A 21,093-nucleotide genomic window follows, 5' to 3' on the forward strand; every position below is an offset into this window, starting at 1 on the left:
GTGGGGGGGCTGCAGGAGGCAGCTGATTGGTGTTTCTCTCTCATTGATGTTTCTTACTCTCTATCCCTCTCCCTTCCTCTCTGTAAAAAATCAATAAAATATATTTTTTAAAAAAACAACAACAAAGACTGTTGTCTGTAGTATTCTTCCAGCAGGTAAACTCTGCCTCCTTCGTGAGCCCTTCCTCATCCCAACCCCCACTGTGCTTTGCCAGGTCTCTCTCTCTCTCTTTTTTTTTGTTTTGTTTTTAATATATTTTATTGATTTTTCTACAGAGAGGAAGGGAGAGGGATAAAGAGTTACAAACATCGATGAGAGAGAAACATCGGTCAGCTGCTTCCCGCACACCCCTCCTGGGGATGTGCCCGCAACCAAGGTATATGCCCTTGACGGGAATCAAACCTGGGACCTTTCAGTCCGCAGGCCAACGCTCTATCCACTGAGCCAAACCGGTTAGGGCAACCAGCTCTCTCTCTCTCTCTCTCTCCCTCTCTCTCTCTCTCTCTCTCTCTCTCTCTCAGTTGAAGAGAGAGAAACATCAAACTGCTGTTCCATTTATCTTTGCATTCATTGGTTGATTCTTTTTTTTTTAAATATATTTTATTGATTTTGTACAGAGAGAAAGGGAGAGGGATAGAGAGTTAGAAACATCGATGAGAGAGAAACATCGATCAGCTGCCTCTTGCACACTCCCCACCGGGTATGTGCCCGCAACCAAGGTACATGCCCTTGACCAGAATCGAACCTGGGACCCTTGAGTCCGCAGGCCGACGCTCTATCCACTGAGCCAAACCAATTAGGGCTATCGGTTGATCCTTGTATGTGCCCTGACTGGGGATTGAACCCGCAACCTTGGCTTATGGGGACGATGCTCCAACCAAGTGACCTACCCAGCCAGGGCGCCAGACTTCTCTTATAGCACAGACCACATTTCGTTACAGCTGAGTGGCCAGGGTTGTCACGTGAGGGCGTGCAGGTTGTGTTCTGTACAGGATGCCTGGCAGAGGGGGGAGTGGGGACTGGAATCTGGCATGGGCTTTGTTCCCCAGGCCTGGAAGGGGTGCATCCACCTGGAGGGAGAGGATCCCTATCTACTTGGCAGGAAAGTGCCAATTAGCTGGCTTCCAGAGGCAGGCAGATCTGGATATGAATCCTGACTCTGATTTCCTAACGATGGGTCTTAGAAACTACTCTCCAAGCTCTGGTCCCCATCTTTATGACGTGGGGATAATCCTAGGCACCAAATAACTAAGATGACACCCTCTTTTGCTGCTGTTTATACATCTGTCTCTCCTTATAAGTTCCGTGAGGCCCAAGACCATGGTTACTCCTGCGCCCAACACAGTGCTAGGCACACCAAGCGTGCAGGTGAGTGGTGAGTATGTGCTCACCGTGCTTCTGTACTCAATGCTGAGCCCGACCCCACACGAGTTGACAGGGTGTGACTGCGGGTGTGTTTGTGAGTGTGCATGCAGGGCACGCCCGTGTGCATATTCACACTCGGAGATTGGAAGAGAGGATGGTAAGTGTGGCTACAAAATACCTCATGCTGGGATCCTGTCTTGGGCTTACTGTGTGCCTGAGCCCCAAGCCCTGCCTGCGTTTACAGAACTCCCGAGCCAGTAGGAAGGACCAGACCCAAGCTTTGCAGGTGTGGAGGGGAGGAGAATAGGGAATCTTTGGAAGGGCTTCCTGTGGGAAGGCCTGCTGGGGCTTTAAGCCAGATTTTAAAGGTCAGAGGCAGCAGAATCCAGGAGGGGAAAGGCTGCAGAGGGAGGCTCATCCCACCCGTTTGGACTGAATGCAGATCCTCCCCCCAGCGACCTTCCCCCCGACAGGGCTCCAAACCCCTGTGCCTTGGTCTGCCTGGTGCACCTGGCCAGCCCGCTCTGGACTCCTGCCTCCGGGTTTAGCCTATTGTCCACCGCTGGGCCCACTGTCCCAGGAATACATTGATAATCCCCACCCCAGCTACTGTGGAACAGCCACCCATACGGTACTGTGGGCTCTGGGGTTGGGAGGACTCAGTCTCTAGGACATCTCCCCATAGTCAAGGTCTAGAATGTGGTCGTGGAGGTCAGGTGGGAGGCGACGGAGGCCTCGGGGCTGGAAGTCAGCAGGCTGCTCTGATCTCTGGGAGCCTGGCTGACTGCTGGGTGAACAGCCAGGGCTCTACTGTGTCGGGCAGCCTCAGGCTGCCAAGGCAGGGTCAGCCCCGAGGCAGGATTCTGTGGCCAGTCACTTGAAGGTACTCAGGAGTGGTGACCTTCCACACGCACAGCTCTGGGTTCTGGGAAAGTCAGCAAGGGCTGCCCAACCCTTCCCAAGCTAACGTTCGTGAGGATGCTGAGTCCTACTCACCCTCCAGCTCTCACTCAGATATCCCCGCCTCCAGGAAGCACTCCCAGACCACCTCCAGACCAGGTTGGGCTCCCTCCCGTGTGCTCCTGCAGCAGCCTTGACTCTGAACTGGGATTGCTGGCTACTCGTCTGTCTCGAGCACCACTGTATCCCCTGTGCCTGGCAATGTGCCTGACACGTAGTAGTTGCTCAGGAAATTGTGATGGATGGATGAGAGATGGGTGGGCGGAAGGAAGGTACTGTGAATATATGAATGCAGGCTCAGGAGCCTTACGGGGTTTGAACTTGATGAGTCCTTAAAACTCTCTGTACTTTGGTTTCCACATCGAGCAACATGGGGATATCCATAGGCCTCATGTAACAGGTAGACTGGTTGTAGCAAATGAACCAACAAATTGTGAAGTGCTTAGAACAGCCCCTGACATGTGAGAGCTCAGTGAATATTGCTTCTGGCGAGCTATTGTAGAACAATAAGAAAGGTGGCATCAGGCCTGGTTAAGTCTAAGGATTGTGCTGTCTGGGAAATGGGTCGGGGCTCCCGAGACCCTGGTTCTGACCCTGCCCCCCCCCCACCCCCCGACCCTGTTTCCTGTGCAGATGAGCAACAAGCGGTCCAACAGCTTCCGCCAGGCCATCCTGCAGGGGAACCGCCGGCTCTGCAGCAAGGCCCTGCTGGAGGAGAAAGGGCTGAACCTCTCCCAGCGGCTCATCCGCCACGTGGCCTACGAGACCCTGCCCCGGGAGATTGACCGGAAGTGGTACTACGACAGCTACACCTGCTGCCCCCCGCCCTGGTTCATGATCACCGTCACCCTGCTGGAGGCAAGGACAAGGGTGGGGAAGGGCCGCTCGGCCTCAGCACAGCCAGGGCAAGAGGGCGTCTGAGATCGTGGGGGCAGGGCAGCATCTTCTCCACCAAAAGGCGATGGTTGAGGGAGGAGCCAGTAGCAGTTGTCATTGCAAGTCCAGCCCCAGTAGAGGCCAGGCAGTGTTGTCCTATTTCCTGGACCCCAAAGATATTCCAAAGATTCTTACTTCAAGCAATAGTCACTGCAGCAAAATCCCCATGGGACACCCCACCTAAACAGTAACAACAAAAACAATGTAATAAGTTCACCGATTTGGAGGAGTTAGTCAGGCTAACATACTAAAACCAATTTATTTTAGTTCCTCCCTGAGTGAGTAATGTGGACAGGTCATTTGCCCCCCGGGGACTCCATCCTCCGCCTGGGAAGCAGGAATAAGCAGGCCTGCCCTCCTTCTCCCATAGCCCCCCCCCCCCCCTTTAGCCAGAGAATGGAACACAAAAGCCTCCCACAAATACATATGGGAGGGAGTGTTTCTGAACAGGTAAATGTGGACTTAACACATTTTGAAAGAACATTCTCCCCTTAGGGAATCAGCCAGACCCATTGTTATTCTAAGAGTCTCCTGCTTCGATATCAACAGAATCCAAAGGTACCCCTTTCTGAATCAGGGCCCATGCGTGAGGAACTCTGAATTCTGTGGGCTGTTCCGCCTAAGAACCCGTGGGCCCCTCCACCCCTAAATGGATGCTCGGCTCCCCTTCGGCGTTTTATAATCTTCACTGGTTTCTCTTCCAGAGCCACGGGCCTAATTACCACCCCTGCATATGTTCTTGCAAAGTTCCTAATCAGACGGCAGGCAGGATCGTTAAGCTTCATGGCATTCTTCTCTTTTTCCTAAATGAGAATAGCTGGTCTGCAGGCCCAAGGCTTCTTCCAAGTTCACGTTGAAATTGCGATTTTTCTGAGATATTCTTGGACTCCTTCTCCAAATGCTTACGGTGTTGGTCTATTTATTAACTTCTATTTGAGGACCAATAATAACGAGCTGCCTTGGAAGCTGTATTTGTTGCCAGGCCACCCGCATCCTGTTAGGTGGACAGAACGGCTCCCCAGAGAGCCCAGGGGAGTCCAGCTGCTGGCGGGCCTGAGCCAGTCCAGGCTCCACCCAGGAAGCCCTAACCCGACGCTAATTACAGCTGCCTTCCCGAATCGCATGCCGGGCACCCAGCGGGGCCTCCTGTATTTTATCTCATCACTACCCTGGAAGTGTAGGCATTCATATCCCCATTTCCAGGTCAGGACATCGAGAACAAGAAAATTCAAATCATTTGTCCAAGGTTATCCAGAGAAGCCAGATTTTGTGTCCAGATTGGTTTCAAATTTCCATAAGCCTCAGCTATGTAAACTCAAACCACCATCCTAGAAGAAAATGTTGAAATAACTGTTTCAAAGTCCTTGTACAAAAGCCCAAGGCTTTTTGTTTTAAATACAGTTCTAGATACCCAGTTTTCTGATTCCATAACAGAGAAAATAGAAGGGACCCACTATTAACCAGCAATAAAAAGTAAGAACCTGACCTGGCTGGTTTGGCTCAGTGGATAGATAGAGTGTCGGCCTGGGGACTGAAGGGTCCCAGGTTCAATTCTGGTCAAGGACGCATGCCCAGGTTGTGGGCTCAATCCCCAGTAAGGGGTGTGCAGGAGGCAGCTGATCATTGATGTTTCTATTCCTCTCTCCCTCTCCCTTTCTTTCTCCGAAATCAATTTAAAAGTAAATCTGAGGGGGGTTTTTTGTTCATTTGTTTTTTGTTAATCCTCGCCTAAGGATATTTTTCCATCGATTTTTAGGGAGAGTGGAAGAGGGAGGGAAAGACAGAGAGAAGCATCGATGTGAGAGACATCGATTGGTTGCCTCCTTGCATGAGCCCCGACCAGGGCCTGGGCCAGGGAGGAATCAAACCCAGGACCCTTTGGTCTGCAGGCTGACACTCTATCCACTGAGCCAAACCGGCTAGGGCTAGACCTGAGTCTCAAACACAAGAATTTGGGGCCATTTAGTTGTAGGAGGGAAGCCCCATCAATTGCTGGAGAAGACATCCCTCCCGGTGCCCAGCTCAGTACCTGAGGCATCCTTAAGAGATTATGCACATACCTGATTAAGAACATAGGGACATGAATGATGCATTTTAGAAAGAGTTCCAGAAAAAAGTAGTTTACCCTTTTAGGGCTTAAATTAGTGTGCTTTAGTCATTTGCATAGTCTGCTTATGCGGGGTGGTGGTGAGGATGCAGAGAAATTGGGACCCTTGTGCCCTGTTGGTGGGAGTATAAAATGGTGCAGCCGCTATGGGAAACAGTATGGCGATTACTCAGAAAATTAAACGTAGAATTACCACATGATCCAGCAATTCCACTTCTGTGTATATACCCAAAATAAATTGAAAGCAGAGACTCAAGGAGATAGTTGTACACCCATGTTCATAACAGCATTATTCACAGTAGTGAAGCAACCCAAATGTTCATCAACAGATGAATGATAAACAAAACGTGGCTTATACATACAATGGGAATGTTACTCATCCTTAGAAAAGGAAGGACATTTTGGCCTAATCAACAACATGGATGAACCTTGGTGACATTATACAAAGTGAAATAAGCAGAAGTCGAGTTACCCAGAGTAGCCAAAGTCATAGAGACAGAAAGTGGAATGGTGGTTGCCAGAGATGGGGAAAGGAGAATGAGAAGCTAACGCTGCATGGCTACCGAGTTTCAGTTTTGCAAGGTGAAAAGACTTCTGTGGTGGTGACGGTTGCCTAACAATTTAAATGAACTTCATGCCACTGAGTTGCACACTTAACACTGATTTAGATGATAACTGTATTTCTATGTATTTTACCAGAGATTGTGTGTGTTTGTTTTTTTAAATCAACTTATGTGGCATTGCCTTATCCCCCAAATGGATATGTTTTTTATTATTGGGGTTAAAGTTTAAAATCCTCCAAACCCTTCCTGCTTAGCCCCAAGGAAGTGTGGGCAGAGATCATGTGACCATGCTGTGAATAGCTAACGCAAAATAATCCAACAGAAGTGGGGTAGAGATGGTTGAAGATGAGGCTGAGCGCTGGCCGCGGGGGAGTCCCGCATTCTCTGAGAAGGAAAGACGACAACTTCCAGCGATCTGAGTGTTAGCACAAGGGGTTCCTGGCAGTTTTGTACTTAGTAATGGACCCCCTCCGTCCTGTGCTTTCACCCAGGTGGCCTTTTTCCTCTACAATGGAGTGTCGCTGGATCAGTTTGTGCTGCAGGTGACCCATCCACGGTACCTGCAGAACGCACTGGTGTACCACCCACAGCTCCGAGCACAGGCGTGGCGCTACCTGACGTACATCTTCATGCACGCGGGGTGAGTACCTGTCTTCTTCCCCTCTATCAAGAGTCCCTATGGAAAAATAAGTAGCCCCGATAGCCTGGATTGAAATATATTTTTTAGTTTGTCTCCCTGGACACAGGATTTGAGGTGACTTCTTGAAACTCATCTAGTACGAAAATATATGAGTTATTGGGAGTGTTTGGGAAAGGGAAAATGCAGGGAGTAAAATGCTCACATCCCACAGTGAAATCAGCACAAACATCCATAGCATGTGAGTCTATGTACTTGCTAAAGGTAGGTTATTAACTTCTGAGCTTCCTAGTGGCCAAAGCAAAGAGGGAAATATGGTCAGCTACCAAGTTCCTTGTCCATAAACTGTGTTGTGTGTGAGTGCCCCCATCAGTGAAATAAAGGACAGATTTCTTGAAGCTGCCTTCTTCCCCAAGTGCTCTCCCTACATGGTGAGGGTCTTCTTGAGGAATCTGGCAATACTTACTGTTCTGTTTACAGGGCCTTGTGGCCTCGTTTAGGGCTGGAGTGCAGTCAGTTCTCACTGGTGCCTCTTACCCAGGATCAGGCCAGGTGACTACCCAGGTCCAATTCCCTTGAAAAGCACTGTCTTGGCTGGAGACCATTTCTACGTAGCAGAAGTGCTGAGTTGGAAAAGCGGAGTCCCCGGACCCCCGACCTCTGTGGTGTCTTCTACAGCCTCCCCAGGGAGAGAAGCAAAGGGGCTCACTGTTAGTCTGGGGCAGCCCTGAGGGGTGCCTGTCCCTGGGGTGGGACATGGGAAGAGGATCACTCTGGCCCCCGGAGGCTCCATCATTCTCGGGCCTTGGCAGAAAGACCCACAGTGGCCAAGAGGGAGCCCCGCTGTGAGCTTCTCTTCCTGCTGAGCCTCTAAATGGCACAAACACACACCCCTAATTGGATGCACCTGCTGGGGAGGGCTTGGGTGAGGAGCCATTCTGATGGCTCTGATGGACGCCTCCACGCTGAGCCAGAGGGGACTGTGCCACGGGCTGTTTGCTTTGCCTGCTGTCCCAGGCTTTGATCTCACAGGGCTTAGGAGCAGAGGGAGGGAGGCGTGTCATGTATCAGTCTTCTCGTGAGTCAAGATTAGGAGGCAACAGGAAGCAGGGACTTCCCTGGCCAGGCTGCCCACGCCCGTGGGTGCACGTGGGTTGAGACTGTCTGCCTTATTTGCAGCACTGCCCTCTGGCCTTCCCTGATCCGTGAGGTAAGGAGGGAGAACGGACAATATCTCTAAGGCCTCCTTGTCCGTTCTTTGCCTCCCAGAGCTGAAAGGCCGGAGTGGCCAGAGCACAGGGGTGGCCTCGAGTCTTTCTCTGGCCGCTGCTTCTCCTGGAGCTACGCCTGTCAGGAAGAGCCCTGGGAGGATTCTCCATGTCTGTGACCTTGAGGGAGGGGCTCCTGGCTGGTGCCACAGTAGACAGGAGATAGGAAGAGCTGGCCAGCATCTAGGGAAAGCCCGCAGGGTGACGCATTACTCAGGGACACGCTCTAGGCCAGTGAATTCAGAAGTCACTGTGGTTGAGCCTGGCTGGCATGGCTCAGTGGTTGAGCGTTGACCTGTGAACCAGGAGGTCACTGTTTGATTCTTGGTCAGGGCACATGCCCGGGTTGCAGGCTTGATCCCCAGTGTGGGGCATGCAGGAGGCAGCTGATCAATGACTCTGTCATCATTGATGTTTCTCTCTCTCTCTCCCTCTCCCTTCCTCTCTTCACTTTTTAAAAAAGAAATCACTGTGGTTGAGAAGAAAGAGGTTGGATTGGGAGGCAGGAGCTCTGGTTTCACCTCACCTAGTCTCTTCTAGTCTCAAGTTCTAGGCAGTAAACCAAGGAGACGCAAGCAGAAAACCTCTAAGGTCTCCCTGTGAGTCTGAGGCTACCACCCAGCTCCTTTTCAGTAAATTTTTTCTGACATTTCTAATCTAGGATCCTTTGGCTGGCACAGTCGGGGTGTTGGGGTGGGGAGCCAGAAGATTGCAGGGATGGTGGGAATTGGGGACAGAGCCTGACCTGAGTCATGTGCTACCTCACAGGCACCCTCCTGGATCAGCAGGTACCCGAGCCCTGCACGCCAGGCCAGCATCCAGACCCCTTGTTACATGCTCTGTTACCCTATAACTTACGCTTCCCCAGGGAGCTGTCCAGCTGCTCAGTTTATATGAGATAATGGATGTTAAAGTGCTTTGTAAACTTGAAAGCACACACCAATGTAATAATAGTAATGTTACGATATTTTCTAGTAACATGCACTCAGCTAGACACCGTTTAGCAACAAGATCTGGTCACATGATAGCAGAAAAAAGAAGGCATTCTCAGGGCAAGAAACCCCAACCCTGAGAGTTTCAGGTAGAATGGGTCCCTGCACACCAGGAGGGAGAGGCCTCCCCCGTGAGATGTTAAGTGACAACTGAATTAGTAAGCTCTGAGACGCATCTCTAACACTTGCACTTGTTTTGAAAACATCTCTCTCTTTATTTTTTTAAATGTATTTTTATTGATTTCAGAGAGGAAGGGAGAGGAAGAGATAGAAACATCAATGACGAGAGAGAATCATTGATCAGCTGCCTCCTGCATGCCCCACACTGGGGATCGAGCCCGCAACCCAGGGATGTGCCCTGACCGGAAATTGAACCGTGACCTCCTGGTTCATAGGTCAACGCTCAACCACTGAGCCACGCCGGCCGGGCCACATCTGTCTCTTTAAATATCAGTAGCTCTTGCCGAGACCGGTTTGGCTCAGTGGATAGAGCGTCAGCCTGCGGACTCAAGGGTCCCAGGTTCGATTCCGGTCAGGGGCATGTACCTTGGTTGCGGGCACATCCCCAGTGGGGGGTGTGCAAGAGGCAGCTGATCGATGTTTCTCTCTCATCAATGTTTCTAACTCTCTATCCCTCTCTCTTCCTCTCTGTAAAAAATCAATAAAATATATTAAATATATATATATATATATCAGTAGCTCTTACAGATACAATAGCAAGCCAGCGTGCCCTCGGGACCTGGTGAATGGAGCAGGGCCTGCACATCAGAGATCTGGGTTGTTCTACCAGCCTGGCCACGAACCAGCTGAGTGACTAAGCTGGTCAGTGCCCCTCTCTGAGCTTTGGCTTTCCACGTGTTAGCCAGTGGAGTTGCTGGGTCGTGACCACGGCCTCTCACTGTGGCCAGTGCAGACACTGCCAGTTACCGCCCAGGCCCTGCATGTGTTCTTGTCTCAGGTGGCGGGAAAGGTGTTGAAGGAACGCTCTTTCCAGGACGATCTGTCTCTTTTGTGACTCCTGCCCCCACCATCCCAGACCATGAGTTCCTCAAAGGCAGGTATAGGGTCTTGCTCACTGCTGAACCCCCAGCATCTTGGCACACAGTGTTTGTCGAATAAACAAATGGATGACTGGATTAATGAACGGAGTGTGGTCTCTCCATACAGGATAGAACACCTGGGCCTCAATGTGGTGCTGCAGCTCCTGGTGGGGGTGCCCTTGGAGATGGTGCATGGAGCGACCCGCATTGGGCTGGTCTACGTGGCTGGTGTGGTGGCAGGTAGGCAGGTGGGCCCTCTGTCTATAGGAGAAACCTCCCTGGGGTGGCTGGGACTCCCCATGGGGTCAGGCAAGCCCAGGCTTTCAGGGGGCCCAGGACCCTTATCACCAAAGCTCCTGACTGTTAGGCTTTTTCTCCAGGCAATTCTCCCCACCTCCTTGGGGAATCTAGAAAAGGGGCTGCCACCCAGAGAAGGAGGCATGTGATGACAAAGGAGAGGAGAGCACAGGATTTGGAACACCAAGTTGCAGCTGTGTGAGCTTGGGGAAATTCCTTAACCTCTCTGGCCCCATTAAGCATTAAGCGTGAACTAATAAGATCTGCCTGCAGGGCGTTAGGATGGTGGAGTGAAGTGACACATGGAGTGACAGTGTTACATAAATTGTGCAAGGGCACACACAGTGAGATCCCTGTAGGGGCATCAAGGGGTGGGGGAAGCCAGGTGCCTCCCTGGCCAGGCCAATCCCTGTCCCCAAAGGGAGATCTTGCCTCTGCCCAGCTGGCCACTGTCCCCTTGATTGACTGACACTGACAGGAGAGAGTCTGGCCTGAAAGGTGTAAGAATTTGTGCCAGCCCAGCCAGAGGAGTCCGGGCCCCCGCTGACTTGGCTCATGTGGCAGGTGATCATGGCCTTGAGCACAGGGCAGCCTGAATGCCCCCTTCCCTCCGCAGTGGGGGTGAGGCGGGCCGGGGTGAACTGGGGAGAGCAGAGCAGGCTGTGCAGGAAGAGTCTGCACTAGCCAGGCCTCCGAACAGAGGAATCTCTCCCATGATGTTTCCAACCTCATTGCCGGATTTTTTATAACAAGGTTTGCTGCCTCAGCTCTTCACCTTGACAGCTGAGCCCAAGGGAGCTTTGTGTGTGTGTTTAAGTAAGATCTTAATCCTTCCTGAGGAGCATTAAGCTTGTCATCAGGAGAGTGGGGCACCGTCAGCCTTGTAAACAACAGGCAGGCAGGGACCCCGGGAATAACTGAAGTGGCTTCAGGCATCGAAAGGGGAAGGGTCTCACGCCTGCCAGGCAGGGCCGGTCTGCTGGTTCCTGAACCCTCAGCCTGGATGTTGGTCCAGTGCCGGCTCCTTCTCTCCTCTGTGGGCTAAGGTTAAAGCCGTGGGTACCTTGGACAGCACCCACGCCCGCTTGTCCCAGAATCCGGTACCTCCCACATCCTTGTGCAAAGGTCTAATGAGCATCTCTGTGTGCTAGACTCACTCAGCCACCCACGCACCCGCGCTCCCCCTCCCCCCAGTTGCTTGACATCTGGGGATTTATAGCCACACTTTCCAGACCTAGTGCTCAGAGACCCAGATGGTTAATGGTGAGGAACAGGAAAGACACTCAGACACTCGCAGTCAGTAGTCGAGGAGATGGGAGAGCCAATAACCCAGAAGACAGAAATAAGATCCCAAATGACTCAGGCCCCACCAAGATCAGACGACGCACAGCGGGGAGACAGTGCAGGTATCTTCGCAGCGATGCCCGTGCAGAGTGGGACGGTGCACAGACAGAGGGGGAGCTCGCCAGCTAAACACGGGGGTGTGGGGCTGTCACCAAGCAATGATGTGTGCTGTACTGTGTGAGTCATCGCTCAGGCTCAAGGGCACTCTCGTCACAACACGTCATGCTATTTATCTCCTAGACTGAGTTGACTGATGTGCCCGCACCCCTCCCTTCCTCTCCGCTCAGAAAGGCGACCCATTCACAGACAGCTAGACCCTGACTGGACAGCCAGTAATCAGGTGCCTGCCCTGCAGGCCATGTTTTATTCAATCCTCACAAAAACTCCGTGAGGCAGGTACTATGACTCTTTGCCTGTTACAGAAACCGAGGCTTAGGAAGCCTAAGTGACTTACCCAGGAAGACACAGTAGGAAGTGGCGGAGCTGGGCTCCAACCCAGGTGGTCTAACCCCAAAGGCTGTGCTCAAAACCAGTGCCATCTTACAAGAACCACAAGGCAGGCATTCTTTGTGCAGATCATTTAATGGTCAGAAACCAAGGGAGGTCTTCATAGACGTCAGGCCCTGCTCTTTCATTCCTGCCCAATGAAAATATTCCAAATCCAAGGCTGGCACAGTTTGTAACAAGGAGAGCTTACCTCTGCTGAGCACGTCCGGTACCCCGGGCATGCGCTGAAGGGTGCACACGTGCTCTTAGCTGTATCCATCACAACCATCCAGAGAGGGGGCCCTGTCTCCCCCCCTCCCCCATGCTGCAGGCACTTCAGAACCGTGGAGTCACTTGTGCAATTTGCTCAGCTAAGAACCTGGGGTAGATTCTTCTCTGCCCTGTGCTTCCGGCCAGTGCTGGAGGCCCATGTGTATTTCCCTCTGGTTAACAATTAAATGGCCAAGCCTTTAAACACTTTAGAAACTAGTATCTCCAATGTTCCACCAAGCTTTTATTATAGATTATATAGATTATAAAATCACGTGTGCATCCCCAGAGCCCAGCACAGGGATTGGCACATGGTAAGCAACAAATACTTGCGGAATAAATGAAAGAGTACATAAATAAATAAGGTTACATTATTTATGCCGAAACCGGTTTGGCTCAGTGGATAGAGCGTCGGCCTGCGGACTCAAGGGTCCCAGGTTCGATTCCGGTCAAGGGCATGTACCTTGGTTGCGGGCACATCCCCAGTAGGAGGTGTGCAAGAGGCAGCTAATCGATGTTTCTCTCTCATCGATGTTTCTAACTCTCTATCCCTCTCTCTTCCTCTCTGTAAAAAATCAATAAAATATATTTTTTTAAATAAATAAATAAGGTTACATTATTTAAAGGGAGGTGTTCTGCCCATTTTTATTTGGATTTTTTCAGGGCCAAGGGAGAAGTGGGAGAACACCTGCTTTAAATTTTCCTGGCTAATATTATCCAAGCTGTGCATTATGGCAAAGTCACCAACTTATCTGTGTACTGGCATGGACCCAGAATTTGGGGGTTGGGGGGGCGGGATTCACAGCCCCGACTAGACTTTGGTCTGCTGCTGTGCCGAGGTGTGGCTTGCCACACTCTCCCCATCCCGTGCCCCCATGGAATCAGTGAGCTCCGTGGAATTAATACTGGCCTTATTGAACCATTTATCCCTTGGTGGAATCCTGCCTTGCCCAGGCTTCCTGCCCTGAGATGGCTCTGGTACTGTACTGATATGCATGCCCTGTTGGAATTTGGTCTCTCCCAGTCCTTTTTGTCCAGGGCTAATCGCAGTCCCTGGAGGGAAGTCAGTGCCACAAAGGGAGGGTAGGTGGATCCAGATTGTTACCTTCAAGATGCTAGAACCTCCCAGTTGGTGTGGCTCAGTGGTTGAGCGTCAGCCTATGAATCGGGAGGTCATGGTTTGATTCCTGGTCAGGGCACATGCCCGGGTTGTGGGCACGATCCCCAGTGTGGGACGTGCAGGGGGGCAGCTCATCAGTGATTCTCTTTCATCATTGATGTTTCTCTCTCTCTCTCTCTCTCTCTCTCTCTCTCTCTCTCTCTCTCCCCCTCCCTCCCTCCCTCCCTCCCTCTCTGAAATCAATAAAAATACAAATTTTTAAAAATATGCTAGAATCAGGGTCTGAGACTCGAATTACTGAATTTCTCATCTGAAAGGGACCTTTAAGGCCCCCTCCCATGGGCGGCAAACTTTGCTCCCCAGGCCCCACCCCCATTCAGCTGCCATCTGCGCTCTGCTCCTTGGTGTAGGATGTGGGTAAGGTTTCCTTTGAAAAAGGGTTTCACTGCTCAAAAGTTGGAAAGCCTGAGACCTCCTCATTTCAACAAATATTTGTGATGTGAAAACCGAAGCCCAAAGAATTCAGGGGCTGTGTCCAAGTCACACAGTTAGCCAGCCACACCCCCATCCCCTGCTCCTTCCACAATCCCAGGATGACCCCTGGCCCTGGGGTCAGGACTCTGATCCACGGGCAGGGTGAGGGTAAGGTCAGTGAGGGGCTCCCTGGGGGCCCCGCTGATGTCTCTGTCCCTGATGGACCACACTGAGGAGGCCGAGGGAGCAGAAGCTGGGCGGGTTTGTAGGGACTTGTGCTGAGGGAAGAGGCCAGCCCAGGGAGGCTCTCTCTGTCCCTGCGGTAATTAATGAGGAGCAAGCTGAAGAGCGGGGCGGCTTGGGCAGCCAGCCCTCGCTGCCCTGCAATGCAGCCTTGTCAGCCAGCCCGGCAGGAGAGCGTGGGAATCCTTTGTCATGCAGATCCTGCTGCCTGTCTGTTTGCCACCCTGAGATTTTTTCCCCCCTGTTCTATATCCTTGACCCTGTGGCTATGCAGTACAGGAAAAAAAAAAAAAGTTATCTGACAATAGATCAATACCTAATTAAAGCCTGAGGGAAGGCATGAAAGAGGAGAGGAGAGATTTATAGCTGCCCTGGGAGGGCAGAAGGACTTGGGAGTTCTCAGTTTATAGTTTGTGTTTTCCTGGGAAATTACATCCCCCTTGAGACCAAGAACCAGTCATGGGGATCCCTTCTTTGAAGGATCTCAGTGAGCCTGGGAGCCTTGAGAGGGGTGGGGCGGGTACCTGGGGAGAAAGGGATGATGTTACAGGGGCGCTCCACACCTAGGGTGTCAGGTGCTCCGGTTCCCGGTTCCCGGCTGGGCTCAGCCACCTCCTAAGTAGTAGGCCCTCCATCCCTATGGAACCTGCAGAATTTGGCCTTCTGCCTGTCCCTCCTCTCTCCACCCTGGCAGCAGCTAATTGGCTCATGAGCCTGCAGGCATTTTCCAGTGGTGATTTCTGCACACTTCCCAGGCCAGCTACCTCTCATCCTCCGAGCCCTGGGCTCTACCTCCCAGTTATTTTTAGTCTCCATGTCCTTCCCTCGAAGCCAAAGCATTGATCACACTTAAATGAGACCAGAACAATACATTTCCCAGCTCTTCTCTCCCAGCTTTCCTCCCAGGACAAAAGTTAGTCATCCCCCAGACCAAGAGTCCATGCCTGGCTTTCCCCCAGAGGCTGTGACCTCGGCTCTCTCTTCCTGGGGGCTTTTCAAGGGCATTTTTTCCCTCCAAAGATGCCCCATTTGCTATGGGAACTTGTTGGCCTTCTGTGATTTCCCTCGGGTGGAGGGAGGTTGGAGGTGACCTAAGCAGGTTTACAGACGCCATTGAGCAGAGAGAATGATGGTAGAGGGTAGAGGTTAACTTCTGGACCAGTGTGGGGAGTGGCCACTGTCAAGGGTAAGACCTGGACTCACATGCAGGTTCCGGTTCTTCCCACCAGGTGAGCCATGAGGCTACTAGCACCTTCCTCAAAGGGCTGTCTTTGGGCTCAAGGGGATAATGAACGTGTGTCAAATGTTTGGCCGGTGTTTGACACACGGTGCTCCATAGGTGGTACCTGTTTCTGCAGTAACTACCTCTGCAATTTTTTAAAAATATATTTTCATTGATTTGGGAGAGGAAGAGAGAGCTAGAAACATCAATGAAGAGGGAGAATCATTGATCAGCTGCCTCCTGCACGCCCCCTCCTGGGGATTGGGCCCACAACCCGGGCATGTGCCCTTCAGTCCACAGGCTGACGCTCTGTCCACTGAGCAAACCAGCTCGGAATGCCCCTGTAATTTTTGTTGTTGCTCCAGAACCCTGAGATGGCACATTGGAAGGCAGAGGTTGGATTGAGAGGCAGATGTTCGCTTTCCTTTGTTGAGCCTTTGTTTCCCTGACTGTAAAAGGAACAGTTGGAATCAAATGGTTCTTTCAGCCCTAAATTAATCATTAGGGAGCTGCAAGGCAACATGGGATCGAGGGAGCGAGAGAAGGAGCCTTTTGCTCTGGGGTCTTACCCCCAAGGCTGAGGCATCTGAGGGTCTGAAGTGGGGGTGAGGAGCCACCGCCAGCATTCTTGAATTCTCGCTCTCTGCCCCAGGATCCTTGGCGGTGTCTGTGGCTGACATGACTGCGCCCGTCGTGGGCTCCTCTGGAGGGGTGTACGCGCTGGTCTCTGCCCATCTGGCCAACATCGTGATGGTGAGCACCTCGCGCCCCGGCATGCCTTCTGTGGCCTCCCCTTACCTGTCTCCAGGCCCAGGTGTGAATAGGGTGGGGCCGGGTTTGGGATCCTCATCCGGACCTCAGCCCAGACCCATCAAGTGCCAGGCAGACCTGGCTGGTAGCAAAGTTCCCAGACACTCCTCGCCCTCCGCAGGCCTGTTGCAATCGGGGCCCCTCAGTATACGATTCATATCTACTCCAGTTATGGCTTTGCCTAGGAATCGGCCATCTCCCTATTCCGCCTCTTTCCCACTTGGTGACTTTTAAAAGCGTTAAAATTCTTGACCACTAGCACACATCCTAATTGTAATTCATTGTTTGTCATAGATTGCTAAAAATAAAGGGACCTTAGAGGTCATCACATCAAAATTCTCAAATTAAAAAGAAGGCTCTGAGTCCTGGCTGGTGTGTCTGAGTGGTTAAAGGATCAGTCTGGGCACCGGAGGGTTGCAGGTTCAATTCCAAGTCAAGGGCATGTACCTTGGTTGTGGATCCGCTCCCCGCCCCAGGTCGAGCGCGAGTGGGAGGCAACCAGTCGATGTGCCTCTCTCACATCAATGTTTCCCGCTCTCTTCCCCCCCCCCACCCCCCTGCTTCATCCCTCCCCTTTACTCTCTCTGAAAAGCAATAGAAAAAAATATCCTCACCCTGGCCTCGTGGCTCAGTGGTTGAGCCTTGACCTATGAACCTGGAGGTCATGCTTCAATTCCCAGTCAGGGCACATGCCCAGGTTGCAGGCTGAATCCCCAATGTGGGGTGTGCAGGAGGCAGCCAATCAATTATTCTCTCTCATCATTGATTTTCTATCTCTCTCTCCCTCTCCCTCTCCCTCTCTGAAGTCAATAAAAATATATTTAAGAAAAAAAATCCTCAGGTGAGGATTAAAACAAAAAAAAGTCAGCTCTGTGGCAGAATCGGGGCTTGAAACCACATCTCTTGAAAACCCAAGTGTGTTCTCCATCTGCCTGTCACAGTGGTAGAACACTGCCATTCCATTTCTCACTCTCTGCTTTGCCTTTTCCTGAATTGTCATATCGTTTAATGGTTAACAGCGTGGGCTATGGAGCCAGGCAGCCTAGATCTGAATCTCAGCCACTCACTTCCTAAAGAGTGACCTTGGGCATATGACTTCACTGCCTCAGTTTCTACATCTGTGAAATGGGATGATATGGGATAAATGGAATAAAGTGAGCCCTAGCTGGTTTGGCTCAGAGGATAGAGCATTGGCCTTCGGACTGAAGGGTCCCAGGTTCGATTCTGGGCAAGGGCACATGCCTGAGTTTCGGGCTCGATCCCCAGTAGGGGGCATACAGGAGGCAGCCAGTCAGTGATTCCCTCTCATCATTGATGTTTCTAGCTCTCTCCCTCACCCTTCCTCTCTGAAATCAATAAAAATATATTTTAAAAAAATAAAAGTAAATGGATAAAGTGAAAATAACTGCTCAGTATAAGGGTTAACCTAATTCCCTGGTCCTCACTAAAGACACCAGGGTAGAGATAAGAATCCATGTGATAGTTTCAGCGGAGGTCAAGGCAGACGCGCCCTTGTTTTGGAAGGAGTCTGAAGTTTGGAGGCTGAAGGAGGCGTCACTGACAGTGCTCGGCCCAGCCTGGCTAATGCCCCTGCTGGCCTGGGAGCCTCCGGGCAGGTCCCAAATCTTACCCATCTGTTTCCCCAGGGCCTGGGGCAGAGCTGGACTCATGGTAGATAATGCTACTAATTTTGCTGAGCGAGGAATGGATGAAAGAATGAATGAACGAACGAACGGTGTCCAGAAAAGGCATAGCTTCTCTTTTTGGGGTCCTCCTGCCCTTGCCCCCCTCCTCCAGCACCGTCTCCACCACATGGCAGGTGTGAATACTCAGTTACAATCGTTTTTGGAGCTCCCCAACTCTCCCGTTTCATCTCTGTCATTGCCACTCTCACCTGCCCCACTCCTCAGCACCATCCCTGGACTTTTCACCAAAGTCCCCTTTGCACATGGAGAGAGAGTGGGAAAGGGAGAAAGAAAGGAAGGAAGAGAGCGGGGAAGAGAGACACAGAGACCGACACTGACTCTACTTGCTACTTGCCTGAATTTTGGGCAACTGCAAGTGAGCACTTGGAGAACTACAGCAGGCTTGGGAAAGCCTGTGTGAGTGTGTGTGTGTGTGTGTGTGTGTGTGCGCGCGCGCGCACGTGTTGGCCTGCTAAGAACCTGGAGCTCGGTGCCGCGTCGCGTGCCCCTCTTAAATGGGCCATGCTGTATCAGTGCCACCGCTTTCCCCAGACACAGCTTTTCCTCTGAGTCCCGCCTCCTCCACTCCCCCCTCCTCCTGCCCCAATTCCTTCTGTCGGGGAAGGAAATGCTAACCACCCCCTCCTTTTCCCCCCCAAGATATGTCTGTGTGAAAGGGGATGAACAAGCACCACTAAGAGAACACGGGGGAGAAGAAACAGACAGGAGTTCATAGAGATGCCTGGCCCCTGCCCCTTCCCCACGGCCTGGGAAACAGCCCCGATGCCCCGGGAGTTCCCACGGTGAGGGCAGACCACCCTGAGACCAGAGGGCTAGGGCGCGAGGTTGAGGAGGGAGGCGTGAAAGCAGTTTTGTTCCAGTTCACGCTTCTCTCTGGCAAGGAGCCCGTGCCTGTGGCCGTGATGAGCAGCCGGGGCCCAGAGCCCGTTGCCCTTCCAGAAGGACACGGGGCCAGCGGGGAGCTTCGCCGTCCCCAGGGCATGACACGCAGTGGCCTCTCCCTAGAACGCTGTGTGGTGCTTATTTGACAGCGAAAAAAAACCCTCATTTTCTCATTTAAAAAGGTTGGTTTCCTTTCGTCCAGAGGCTACCAGTACCCAAATTAGCTCAGTGCCCAGCATTTCAGAGATGCGTTGGGTCCAACTATATGAAGTTGCCATTTCTGTGGGTCAGAAGCACTTAAACATCGGCAATTTCCTGTGGTTCAACCGAATAAATATACCATTGATTTTAATTCCAAAATGAAGATTGGTCTGTGTGTGCACACCCAGTAAAACACCTCGTCAGAACAGAAAGGAGAAAAAGCGTGGACTTGACGGACAGAAAATCTGGATTTGAGTATGAGCGTCGCCGTTGTAATAGCAGTGAGTTCCTTAACTTTTTAGGGCCTTCTTTTTCTTACCTGTAATCCCTTCTTCACAAGGTAGAGAAAGTCATGAGAAAATGCTTTCCACTGGCAAGTCACCACATAGCTGGAAGGTCCTGTATGTGTGTGTGTGTGTGTGTGTGTGTGTGTGTGTGTGTATATATGTGTACACATACAATTTAAAAAAAAAAAAAAGGAGAGGGAGAGAGAGAGAAAGAGAAACATGATTGATTGCTTCCAGTATACACCCAGACTGGATATCGAATCTGAAACCTGGGCATGTGCCCTGATCAGGAATCGAACCAGTGACCTCCTGGTGCACAGGATGACCCTCAACCAACTGAGCCACACCAATCAAGGCCATTATTTTATCTGTATAAATTCTGCCTCTAGCTGCACAAAGGAAAATCAGAAAATGTGTCCCTTTGGCTCTAGATATATAATAGAGAAATGTTTGACACTTGTGTTCTCAGGTCTACCTGTTTAAATGAGAGGTTTCGCCTTAAAGCAAAGCCTGTCTTGTTTTACATAAAAACATGTTGAGTTTCAAAAAGCTTCCAGTTTACACCCACGGATTAAACTCAGAAACTGTTTCAACAAAAGATCTGGATGCCACAATCGAGACTCCTCCTTTTAAACACTGGAAGCGTGGAGATGCACATAATTGAATAATTTATTAATTGCCTTTTGCTGAGGGCTCTCGGCCAGATTTCCATTTTTGAATATGCCAGATATTTGCTCACACTTTGCTCCATAGGATAGATGTTTTCCTTAAATGTTGGAGGTCTGAATTTTCACGAATTGAACTATATTGTCAAAGCACGAGGCAAGATGGTTGTCAAAATGTCACCAACGAATTCTGTGTCGTCGGGTTCGCTTTATTAAGTAAAACTCCTATTGTGGGACAAATACTCACTCCCTAATTTATCTGTGTCATGCTTTCCCGTCTCCTGTGTTGGTTTTTCTTGAAGTCATTTAACAAGAAATTGTTTCTACCCGGAGATATGGAACGGAAGCTCCCTGCCTGGGTGTCAGCCTCTGAGCTCTTAACTGGGTGGGTGAGCAAGGCGCCTAGGTTACTGGTGACTGGGTGAGTTACCATCTCACCTACAGGGCTCTGGGAGAGAGTGAAATTAAAAGGTTTGTATTCCCCAGGGGCCCGCAGGCTTTTTCAACATTTATCGCAGTAGCAGTGCAGGCTGTGTGTGTGTGAGATGGTTTTTCTTCTCTCCTGTTGTTTAACTGCACTCGTTGTATTAGAGGAAGTAATGGGTCGGGAAATGAGGCAGCTGGTGCAAGGGGTGGGTTTCTAGTGTAAGCCCTCAGCTGCTGGGAGACTGGTCATTTCTATGACATTTGCTCAGCTGTGGGGGAAACTGAGGCAGCCAGCAGGGACAGACTGAACATGGCGCTGGCCCAGAAATGTGGGCAGACAGAGCCCTGGACCGGGAATCCTTTCAATCTCGCCATTAACTCACTGTGTGTGACCTTGAACTAGCCCTCCTGGACCCTCAGTCTCTTCTTCGTTAAAGTGCAGGACAGAGGGTGTGACTGGATCAGCATGACAAACCCCAGAGCCTTCGGGGAGCAGGCAGGTATTGTACATGAAGCTGGCCTGGGGAGCACTGTACCAAAACTGGGGCTCCCGGGCTCTCCACTCAAGGTCATTGAGGTTCAGAAGCTTTAATGCCATTGTGCAGGGCAAACTCACCATCTTTGCCTCAGATCTAGATACTAGCATCAGGCAGTGGTGTGTACTATGTGCCAGGCATATCTTTTGTGCTTCATATGTGTCAACTCATTTCACCTCCACAACAACCCAGTGAGGTTGGTAATTGACATGGGCACTATGGTTACTGTTTTTGCAAACTTACAAATGAGGGACGC

The 21,093-nt window shown here is 51.1% G+C and overlaps 1 protein-coding gene across 4 annotated transcripts in view; it reads left to right on the forward strand.

Annotated features, from left to right (window-relative positions):
• RHBDL3 (rhomboid like 3) overlaps nt 1–21,093 on the forward strand; it is a 51,530-nt gene that overhangs the window by 17,827 nt on the left and 12,610 nt on the right. For 3 of the 4 annotated variants that reach the window (XM_079799218.1, XM_079799215.1, XM_079799216.1), the window contains 4 exons: nt 2,959–3,183; nt 6,423–6,571; nt 9,996–10,108; nt 15,977–16,077. In XM_079799218.1, coding sequence (XP_079655344.1) covers nt 2,959–3,183; nt 6,423–6,571; nt 9,996–10,108; nt 15,977–16,077 — 588 coding nt within the window. Of the gene's footprint in view, nt 1–909; nt 1,369–2,958; nt 3,184–6,422; nt 6,572–9,995; nt 10,109–15,976; nt 16,078–21,093 lie in introns of those variants that run through there. The other variant, XM_079799217.1, reaches the window with a different exon arrangement.

The sequence above is a fragment of the Cnephaeus nilssonii genome, assembly GCF_951640355.1.
Source record: "Cnephaeus nilssonii genome assembly, chromosome: 19".
In the NCBI taxonomy this organism is placed as follows: domain Eukaryota; kingdom Metazoa; phylum Chordata; class Mammalia; order Chiroptera; family Vespertilionidae; genus Cnephaeus; species Cnephaeus nilssonii.